The 11851-nt window shown below is 36.4% G+C and overlaps 1 protein-coding gene across 1 annotated transcript in view; it reads right to left on the bottom strand.

Moving 5' to 3' along the window:
• Positions 1-873: 873 nt before the first annotated feature.
• Positions 874-11851, bottom strand: part of LOC123543015 (neurogenic locus notch homolog protein 1-like) — a 59130-nt gene continuing 48152 nt past the window's right edge. The window contains exons 32-34 of the mRNA XM_053532029.1: positions 2444-2579; positions 1696-1752; positions 874-925 (exon numbers count right to left, since the gene is read on the bottom strand). Coding sequence (XP_053388004.1) covers positions 874-925; positions 1696-1752; positions 2444-2579 — 245 coding nt within the window. The remainder of the gene's footprint in view (positions 926-1695; positions 1753-2443; positions 2580-11851) is intronic.

Genomic DNA, 11851 nt, shown 5'->3' with positions numbered 1-11851 from the left:
ATATCCTTTCCACTGGTACCAATTACCACCATACATATGAATTGTCTTTTCACTCTTTACCACCATATGGCATCTGGACCTTTCTTTCTTCTCCAAGGTTACACCATATGTTAGCTGAAAATATCTTTTCGACGGTTCACATACAATAACTGAAAATATATTTGCACAGGTTAGCATCAAGCATATACCTATGATACATTTTCACTTGTTACCCATGTGCATAACTGAAATATCTTTTCACATGCTACCGCCATGCATAACTTGAAATAGCTTGCAGTTGTACCACCATGTAGACATGAAAACATCTTCTCATTGTTGTAGGAATGAGACTGTTGCCAAACACAAAATTCAATCGGAACAGTTTAGAAGTGTTAACAATGTATTGCTGTACACTTTCTTTAGCCAACCTACAAAATAGTATCTATTCCTATGCGAGCCCCAATCCACACCAAAGAAAGAACTTTTCAGTGAGAATAAGATTTTAGGTCCAAGATTTCATAATGCATTTTGATAACATTTCCACATTACTTGTCACTTGCTACCACCATATATAACTGCAGCATCTCCTCTCTGCTTACCACCATATGTAGCTGAACTGTCTTTTTCACTGCTTACCCATGTACATAAGTTGTCACTTGCTACCACCATATATAACTGCAATGTCTTCTCTCTGCTTACCACCATATGTAGCTGAACTGTTTTATCCTGCTTACCATGATGTACTATAAGTTCGTCACTTGCTTGTTACTACCACGACTAACTGCAATTCTTCACTCTGCTTTCCACCTATGTAGTGAACTGTCTTCTTCATTGCCTCACTGTACACAATTGTCACTTGCTCCACCATACATAACTGCAAGACATCTCTCTACGCTACACCCATATTAGCTGAACTATCTTTTCACTAGTTCTCGTTGTAACATAACTGAAATACATTGTCACTGCTATACTATATATGAATAAAATACTTTTACTGGGTTACCATTACCTCCATACACACTTTGAATTGTCTTTTCACTCTTTCCCCCTATGCAACTGGGCCTTCTTTCTTCTCGCAGGTTTACCACCATATGTGCTGAAATATCTTTTCGCGGTTACCACCATACATAACTGAAATATATTTGCATGGGTAGCATCAAGCTTATACCTATGATTTCATTTTCACTTGTTACCCATGTGCAGAACTGAAATATTTTTCACATGCTACCGCCATGCATAAACTGAATGTTGTCACTGGTACACCATGTAGAACTGAAACATCTTCTCACTGGTGTAGGAATGCAGACTGTTGCCAAACACAAAATTCAATCCGGAACAGTTTAGAAGTGTACAACAATGTATTGCTTAAATTATATGCCATACCCAACACTATCTGTCCTCATGCGAGCCCCTCTCCACACAAAGAAAGAGAACTTTTCAGTAGCGCCTACCGGTTTAAAGGTCTCCAGATTTCAAAATGCATTTGACACATTTGTACATTAATTGCACTTGCTACCACCATACATAACTGCATATTTTCTCTTTTTCTGCCTACCCCTATGTAGCTGTACTGTCTATTTCATGCTTACATGTACATAAACTTGTACTTGTACCACCACTATTAACACTGCAATGTCTTCTCTATGCTTAACCAATGTAGCGGAACTGTTTTATCTTGCTTACCATGTTACATAACTTGTCGCTGCTACCACCTACGTAACTGCAATCTCTTCATTGTTACCACCATATGTAGCTGAACTGTCTTCTTCATTGCTACCATGTACACAATTTGTCCATTGCTACACATAACATAACTGCAGCATCTCACTCGCTTACCACCATATTATTGTGACCTTTTTTCACTGTTTCGAGTTACATAACTGACATATCATTGTCACTTGCTACTAGATACAGATAATAAAAATACCTTCTACTAGTTTCCATTACCACCATACAATACTTGAATTGTCTTTTCATCTTTACCACCCATATGCAACTGGGCTTCTTTCTTCTCCCAGGTTACACAATAGTAAGCTGAATATCTTTTCGACGGTTACCACCAACATAACTGAACTATATTGGCACAGGTTAGCATCAAGCATAACCTATTGATACATTTTCACTTGTTACCCATGTGCATAATGAAATATCTTTTCACATGCTACGCCAATGACTACTGGAAATAGCTTGTCAACTGGCTACCACCAAGTAGAACTGAAAATCTTCTCACTGGTGTAGGAATGCAGGACTGTGCCAAACACAATATTCAATCCGGAACAGTTTTAGAAGGTGCACAACATGTATTGTTTTACACTTCTGTAGCCAAACTCAAAATAGTATCTTTATCATGGGAAGCCCCCACCCACACACAAGAAAGAAACTTTTTCAGTAGAAGACTAAGTTTTAAGGTCCAGATTTCATAATGCATTTGATAACATTACCACATTACTTGCTCACTTGCTACCAACAACTAATGCAGCATCTCCTCTTCGTTACACCATCTGTAGCTGAAACTGTCTTTTTCACTGCTTCCCATGTACATAATTTGTCACTTGCTCCCACCATACATAACTGCAGCATTTCTCCTTTGCCTTTTCCACCTGTGTAGTGAATGTCTTTTCACTGCTAAACCATGTACATATATTGTCACTTGCTACAACCATATATAACTGCAATATCTTCTCTCTTCTTACAACCATGTGTAGCTGATCTTTTCACTTGTTACCCTTGTACATAACTTAAATATATTGTCACTTGTTACCACCATACATAACTGAAATATGTTTTCAGTGGTTACTCTTACCACTATACATACTTGAATTGTCTGTTCACTTGTTTCCACCATATGTCGCTGAACCTTCTTTTCACAGCTGGAGGTTACCGCCATATGTAGCTTAAAATCTTCTCACTGGATAACTGAAATATATTGGCACTGATAAGTGTCATACATACCTGAGATGCTAAATGCCTTAGCGAAAACCAACTTACATTGATCGTAGTAAATGCTAAAAGCAATACATTGAAGGCAAGTACGAAGGTTGCTGTAAGATATAGCAATCGGAAACTCCGCGCAAAATAAAGCTGATAGAACAGGAGATGATATAACAATGCTTCAAGACTTGTGCCTTTGTTGTTCGTTCTAATGGGGTTTAATGAAAGTTGGAGAAAAAAAACACATTGCTTTATAGTTTGAGCAGGATTTTTATTGTTGTATTTAGTGACCTACTTATTGACTGATCATGAACCATATGCGAAACTGATTTCTAAGTTCTGTATATGGAATGAAATGTATTGTATACACAAGGGTGTGCTTAAATTCAGACTTAGTTAGTTGTTCATTTGAAATGACTGCGTTTCAAACTTAGTTCAGATGTTATCAAGACCATTACTCTGATAAATGTCTGATCAGGCATGTGGGCTCTATATGAAACTTTCAAGTTAAATGATTAAAGGACTAAGATGTACAATAAATGAAACACATAGGGGCGTGAAATCAGTTTACAAGGAACACCAAAATCCAAATCAAAGTGTTACTTGGACAATTGACTGAAACTTGACGGGCCGCAACAACCTCATCGTTGTGAACATGTACATAAGTTTTATTTATATATTCCAACCACTTCTAGAAAATGGCTCTGGACGGACGGGACGGAAAGTACGGTCGACGAACGAACGAACGGACGGACGGACAGGACCATCACTATATGCCTTCCGCATCAGTAGATGCTGGGCAGAAAAATCTGTTATATATTATGTTTTGACCACTTTTTTTGCAGCAAGTCAAACTTATTTTTAATTGTTAAGCATTACCGCTACGATTGTAAATTTTTGCTTTATGTTTTAATATTCAGCATCGCGATTTTAGATTTCAAATTTGTTCGCATGGAACTGCCTCTTTTAATTTCACTTACGAAGTTGTTGTTTGTAGTTTATTGTAAAAATTCCGGAACGCTTTGTTTCGTTAAAAAAAAAACAACAAGGAGCTGGTTCAAACAGAGCTGTCGTAAGACAGCGCGCTCGACTTTTCTCAGTGCTTGACTCTGAATTTGAGCTTTGCCAGTAAAAAAAATCCAATTTAAAAAAGGGGCATAAACTCTGTTATAAATTCAAAAACTTATAGTTATGAAATTGTGTCTTGGTGTAGACTTTGATAGTTAAATAACTATTTTGAGTTTCAAGTCAAAAGCTTAAAAGTAACAGAGATATTTGACTTTATCAAAAATTTTAACAAAAAAATGGGTGCATAATTCTGTCAAAATTCAAATCAGAGGTATGGGGATTTTTCTCTGGTGTATCGACTTTGATGGTACTAAGCTGATCTTAAGTTTCAAGTAAAAGCTTTGATAGTAACGAGATATTTGATTTATCAAATAAACTTTACTAAAAATTCTAAGTTTAAAAAGGGACAGGATTCTGTCAAAATTCAAACCAGATTTATAGGAATGTGTCTTGGTGTAGCTTTTGATAGTAATAACTATTTTGAGTTTTAAGTTCAAAAGTTTTATAACAGAGATATTGACGTTATCAAAAAATTTAACAAAATTTCTAGTTAAAAAAGTGGCTTAATTCTGTCAAAATTCAATCAGTGTTGATGGGGATGGTTTCTCCTGGTGTAGACTTTGATAGTAAAAAGTTTTTTAAGTTTCAAGTCAATAGCTTTGATCGTAACAGAGATATTTGACTTTATCAAAACATTTAACCAAAAAATCTAAGTTAAAAAGGGCATAATTCTGTCAAAATTCAAATCAGAGTTATGGGGATTTGTTTCTCTGGTGTAGACTTTGATTCGTATAACATTTTAAGTTTCAAGTCAATAGCTATGATGTAAACAGATATTGACTTTATCAAAAACTTTAACAAAAAATTCTAAGTTAAAAAAGGGGCATTTATTGTCAAAATTCAAATCAGAGTTATGGGGATTGTTTCTCTTGTGTAGACTTTGATAGTAAATAAGTATTTTAAGTTTCAAGTCAATGCTTTGATAGTAACAGAGATATATGACTTTATCAAAAACTTTAACCAACGGCGACGCCGACGCCGGATCGCCGCCGGGGTGCGAGTGCAATAGCTCTAATTTTCTAGCCAAGTGGCGTAATAAACGCTGATGCCCCCGGTGGCAATCCTTGTCAATACAAAGGCAACTAAGTCAAAACGAGTCCAGGTTAAACGGGGGTCAGGTGCTGTGTGAAGATGAGGAATGGACAAAGGTTATATCTGTATTAGTATCAATTCTTCTTGTAAGCGGTATTGAGCTAGCCGAAACTGTCCGTTTGGTAACCAAGAGATGGCCATATAAAGCAACCTAAGTCAAATGCGGTCAAGGTTATGTCAAAACTTGATGCGTCAGTTGATTGTGTGGAAGATGAGAATGGTCACAGGTTTCATCTGCATTAGTGTCAAGTTATTCTAGAAGGGGTATTTTGCTAGACGAACAGTCCCATTTGGTCTAAGTGGTACGGACGGACGAACGGAAGGAACGGGACAAGGGACTCACTAGATGCTCCCGCATCAGTGGATGCCGGGGCATTAAAAAACTTTTTTACATTCAACTGCAAGTTCAAGGAGCGAACCCACCTAAAACTTCTTTGGATTTCTACGGACTAATACATTAGTGAAAATTGTTACAAAATTAATAATGTTTTATGGAGGTCAATTTTTTACAAAACATCTAATTTGGAAATTTTTCCTGCGAAACCAATTTGGGTATGTGGGAAAGGTCTATAGTAAATAAAAATATATGTGTCATTACGCAGAACTTTGAAGAAAAGAAAAAAAACATGCAAAATGACAGTTTGATATTCAGTTTATTCAGTGATATGAAGACATAATTTGACATTCAGGGGGGGGGGGGGAATTTTTTAAATTTTTTGATATATCCTACTGTTCTAGTGTGTTGATGGGTAGAGACTTGGAATTAAATTAACGTCAAACAATACAATTTGCTAGTATTGATTGAAAATTAAGGAATATATTTATATGGAACTTGAAAGCCTCGATACAACTGAGTAACGTGATGTAGTACAAAAACGTGCTGGGAAGCAAAACATGCAAGAAGACTTAATTATACAAGTGGGCTTTCTAGGGCCGAATCCAGAACTATTTTATTAGGGGCACCAGTATCATCTGCAATGTGCATAGATTGGGGTATGTACGAGAAAGGGGTATCCAATACCCTCCTGAAGAAAATGAAATACAGATATAAAATGGTTGGCTTCTGGTGCAATTTTGATTCCATTGAGTGCAACTGTGATGAGTATAATTCATCTCTCAGCGGACTGGGGGAAGGGGTTGGCACGGGCCTCTGGACCTGGCCTTGGTCGAGTTGTTTCAAGCATTGCCTTTTTTCATTAAAATGGGCTCTTGACTTTCTGCATATGCCTTTTTCGCCATGTCTTAAGATGTTACTTTTTGTAGGTAAAGCCTATATACACTTGTCTATGAAACTGAAGTGCTATTCGAGTGTATTAAAAATTTTAAATTTCCCACACATGAGCGTAGCACACATTGACGTTCCTACAACCTAGGTTTAACTTCATCCGCCATCCGTATATTACACACTCGTCACCACCCGCGGTCCCGTACTTCCGTTGGTATGTTAGGCCTACATTATTTGGTTTTAAGATTATTATCTCGTGCGCGCACCTCTTATCTGTGCGCTCGACAAACTTATCTCGTGCGACGACAACTTCTCTCCGCGCAAAGAGACATCTTATCTCACGAGCGCACGACGTTTATCACGAACCAATGAGTATTATTCTCGAGTTCCGTCTTTCACACGAGCCGCCGCCATCTTGTCTCATGCGCGGCAGCGTGGAATTAGGAATTGGCATGGCACTCGGCCTTCTAAGCCTAGTTGGTATATAGTTGAATGTTATGGTTAATTAATTTCCCTGGAGTCATGGCCTTAATATGTTGGCACTCCTAGATGATATATTTCCAGTGCAACCTACTCCGGTCCGTTTGGAAATATCTTGATTTCAGGAACAAGAGATCTGCCGGAACTTGCATTTATATTAGTTTCATTGTTCAATGTCTTTAAATTTACAAAAAAAAGTCCGCGCGAGTTTTCGTTAATTCCGTTGATGGCATTTCTATCAATATTAAGTATGCATGGTATGACAACTGGCTTAACTTCATTTTTTTGTTGTTTATTTTTCATTTATTTATTTATTTTTTTGATAGTCTCGTTTTAAAACAGACTGAGCGATCATATTTCGAGGGACCAGTATTCTAAATTTTTGCGTAAATGTTTGGAAACGGCACCAACCTTTCATTTTTTTTATACTTCAGTTCATTCATATCACCCTCGAACAAGAGCTGTCTGATGACAGCGCGCTCGACTATTCGAAAAATTGATTGAAGAATGGGGTCAAAATATTAACATAGATATTCAAACAAAAGAAAAAAATAGATTAGACAAACAATGTTCCAGTATTTGTGGTTTTCGATAAGTCTTGCACTAATTAGCAATTTTGTGAACCAATTTCAAGTCCCAAAAAGGGTCATAATTCAGCTAAAATAGTTGTCAGAGTTATGTACTCTTGCCTACAGATGGAAATTAAAAATGAAACAAGTTTTTCAAAGTTTAAAGCTACATGTCAAAAAGTTTTGACAAAACATGGACTTGTATGAAAACAGAACAGATTTCCAAGTCCAAAAAGGCCGTAATTCAGCCAAAATAGATGATAGAGTTATGTACTCTTTCCTACAGATAAGACTATTATACTGAATAAGTGATAAAAGTTTCAAACCCATATGTCAAACACTTAACACAAAAAAAGGGAAATGGTACGAAAAACTTAACATAGATTTTAAGTAGAAAGGGGCCATAATTCAGCCAAAATCCCTTTATGGAGTTGTGTTTCATTTGCCTATAAATTTGGGCATGTTGATGGTAACAAGTGTTGAAGTTTCAAAGCTTATCTCAAAAGACTTTGCCCAAAATTTGAACTGGTACGAAAAACTTAACCAAGATTTCTAAGTCAAAAGGGCATAATTTGGCCAAAATTCTTGATGGAGTTATGTGCTCTTGCCTAAAAACTGGACATGGTGATGGTAAACAAGTGTTGAAAAGTTTCAAAGCTTTATCTCAAAAGACTTTGTCAAAATATGAAATGGCACGAAAAACTTAACAAAGATTTCAAAGTCAAAAGGGGCCATAATTCAGCCAAAATCCTTGACAGAGTTATGTGCTCTTGCCTACAACTGGCCATGGTGATGGTAAACAAGTGTTGAAAGTTTCGAAAACTTTATCTCAAAAGACTTGCAAAAGTGGATGGTACGAAAAACTTAACCAAGATGTGACGCCGACGCCGACGCCGTGGGGTAGGATAGCTCTACTTATTCTTCGAATAGTTGAGCTAAAAAGTATACAAGAATGTATGAGTATGACTTCCGTCGGGCTTAAAGCTAATACCACATTATTTTATCATTGAAGATTCACGCTAAATAACGGTTAATTACGTAAAATACCATTTTGAAATATACGCAAGGAATTGTTTATATAAGTCATAGTGGCAAATATGAAGTGCGACAAATAGCGTTGGTGTTGCGACATATAACGGTGGGCAAATTTTTGCGACATTTTAACGTTAAAAGTGCGACATTTAGCGGCATATGATTTTGCGACATTTAACGGTGGTTGCGATATTTAGCGGTCTTGCGACACTTAACGGTGCCACACTGCAAACAATTAAAATATTAAATAAAATCATTGAGATATCATTATTTCAATACTCCGCCATACTACTGGTTTCGATAAGTAAAAGTCGTATACGAGGCACCTCAATACTTTCGTCCGTGTAAAATATACATTTGTCATGATACAAAATATTTCAGTGTTACAGTTTATATTTGGAGCAAGCAATGTAGATAAACCGCTTGACTTAGTTTAATGTTTTGGGCAGTAAATTTTTGGCAGTAAAGTAATATCGGTGTTTCCCGAATGTCAGCCCGCGATTTTTTTTTAAATTTTTATCACTAAAGCATAATTGAGCCGCACCATGAGAAAACCAACATAGTGCGTGTGCGACAAGCATGGGTCCAGACCAACCTGTGCATCGGCGCAGTCTGGTCAAGATCCATATTGTCCGCTAATAGTTTCTCTAACTGCAAAAGGCTTTGAAAGCGAACAGCATGGGCCCTGAGCAGACTGCAAACGCACTATGTGGGTTTTCTCATGGCGCGGCTCATATCTTTTTATAAGATAAATGTTTCCGCTGTCGTTTAATATATTTAATAAGTAGGTTTTATGAATTTAATTTAAGATTGTTTATATTTTCAGTATGAATTAACGATATCTAGGCTTGTGAAATGTTTATTTTGTTATACGAGTGTGTTGGGAGTGATGATGACCCATTAGGCTAGTTTCGTATGTAATTTGATTTCCTATATCTACTTTTAAGGTTTTTTATTAATTAAAACAGTCTTTTAAATTTTTGTTGGGTCTTTTGCGTTTTTTTGTCGCCCTCAACAACTATATTTAAAAAGAACATAATATATTTTTCCAAAATACCTTGCACAAAATGAACTTCCGCTTTAACATGACAAATTTATCTTACCCTTCAGATTAATTAAAAATTGTTTAAAATTGTCATCTAAAATTACATTATGAGACCTTGAGAAACACTCAAGGGTCCCCAGGACCTCACTCAACAGTCACTCACTCTTTGGAGTTGACTCGACTGTCGCTCACCTTTTTTGAAACAAATGGAAACTTCCAGAGTAAAGACGTGACCGTTAGGCAATCTATTTGAGTGTACTCAATGAGTTGTGTTGGGGTATTGTCCCATGAATATAGCCCTATATCTCAGTTTGCAAAATGCTTTTCACATTAATTTTTATGCGATTGTGACAGAATAACGGCGATTTCCCTTTAAAAAATACAAGCACCGCCAGGAGGGGGTCGTCAAAAGGGAAATGTGGACTCTGAACGATTTTATTCTTCGCCCAAAAGAAAGACAGGAGATGGTAGTACATAAAATACCTTTAAAATAATGTTAGTTTATATATCATGCTTCGGCATTTTTTTAAAGAACACCGCGAAACCCCTAAATGGTACTAGCCCATCAAAAATCATCGCGTTTTTGTTCAAGCATTCTCATACGTAACGTGAAAGGCAATGAAGCGTTTCAATATTTTTGTGGACAAATATTTTCGAAAATATCTTTCCTAACGCTATTGCTTTATGAAACAACTTCCCGCAAAAACCTTGGGGGGGCACTACAATAAGCCAGTTCCCTCCATTTAATCACAATCCCCCTTTTGGTTGTTCCCCTTTTGGTCACCAAAAAAAAAATGCTGTGATGAAAAAGAACAAGTGGGGAGGGCGAACGTTCAAAAAACTTAAATTTGGGGTCTTCAGCAAGGGAGAGAACAAAATCACAAACTATTTTAAAAAAATTTTTTGGAAGATAAACTAGAGGTCAAAGCCTTTTAAAAAAATATGCTAAAAACATGAATTTTTACCACAAGGATCAAAGTCAACGGTCTCTACGATACAGTAACTTCTGCTACCACCTCCTGCACCGTTCTTCGCCAAAAAACCTCTCAAAAAAAACTGAAAAAAGTCAAAGCGTCATGCGGTATCGTAAGAACAAAAAAAAAATCGTTTAAAACTGAAAGGCGCAAGTCCCGCGGTCCATAGGGGGTAAATTGACAACACGAGGGCAGTAATAGGATTTTAAAATAGGTTTGGTTTTCAGTGAAACATATCATTTAGAAGAACCCAATTTTTGGGGTGGTTATTTCAGTGTGATATACTATTGGGATAAAGAGGAATGCAAAATCCACGACAAAACAGTAAAAAATTTGGGGGAAAGCCGGGGGACCAAATTTGCTCACTAAAAGAGTGTTTTATACAGGGCGCCCCAATTTTCGGCGAATTGCAGAAAAATGAATTTAGCTCATTTAAAAGAAACTTTTTTCAAAAAGGGAAAATACACCATTACTAACATGCAGAGACGTGATAAAGAACATTTTTAAAATTTCAGGGGATTTTTTTATATTGTACTATTTCATTTAGAATGCGGATTGCCAAAAAAAAAAAAACTTTTGTATGAAAAATTTTAATTTGTCAATAATCAATTTAAATTATGGGGTTGTAACCACACATTTAGGTGTATTTAAAGAAAAATTTTTTTAATTTAAGCATTTTATTTTAAAGTACAAAAGAATGGGGCTATAAACGAAACTTTCGAACAAAAATACATGAAAAAAAATCAGGGAAACAATTGGACCTTGACCTAGGGTTTAAAATCGGCCCCCTCCCTGAAAAAACTGTTTGTAAGGGGGCAAAGTTTTTGTGAAGTTTCAATCAATTTTAGCAAAAACAACAAAGATATACAGAAAAGCAAAGGGTTTCCCAAAAACTTAACCTTAAAAAAACCCCTTTAACACCTTTGGGGACCTGACCTTTGGAAAAAAGGGCACAGCCCCTGCACTACTTTTTTGCATGATATATATTCCAAGATCGTATGCCTACAGCTCAGTGTATCATAGGGTTTATAAAATATACTGTCAATAGCTCAATTTATCACAGTTTTTATAAAAATAGACTGTCAATACCTCGGTGTTTCACAATGTCTATGAAATACACTGTCTATTGCTCCACGGAACACGTTGACATGAACTTAGGAAAAATAAATCGACGAACTCCCCTCAGTAAAAAGAGTAGACTAGAATCAGTTATCAAAGCACTGAGAGGACTGGTGTGGGCAGCGGTTGACAGCTTCTGGTATTGGGCATTAACAGTTAGCTAAAGTTTGTTGATTCTAGTTAAACTACCTTTGATTAATAAGCATTTTCAACCTTTCTGTTACCAAATCAAGGGGTAAATCTCTGCTTTTACTCTGTCAAAGGGTATTAAAATAAT

This window comes from Mercenaria mercenaria, chromosome 19 (genome assembly GCF_021730395.1).
Source record: "Mercenaria mercenaria strain notata chromosome 19, MADL_Memer_1, whole genome shotgun sequence".
NCBI lineage: Eukaryota > Metazoa > Mollusca > Bivalvia > Venerida > Veneridae > Mercenaria > Mercenaria mercenaria.
Note: the sequence above shows the minus strand (reverse complement) of the source record. Positions and strands in the feature narration are given on the sequence as shown.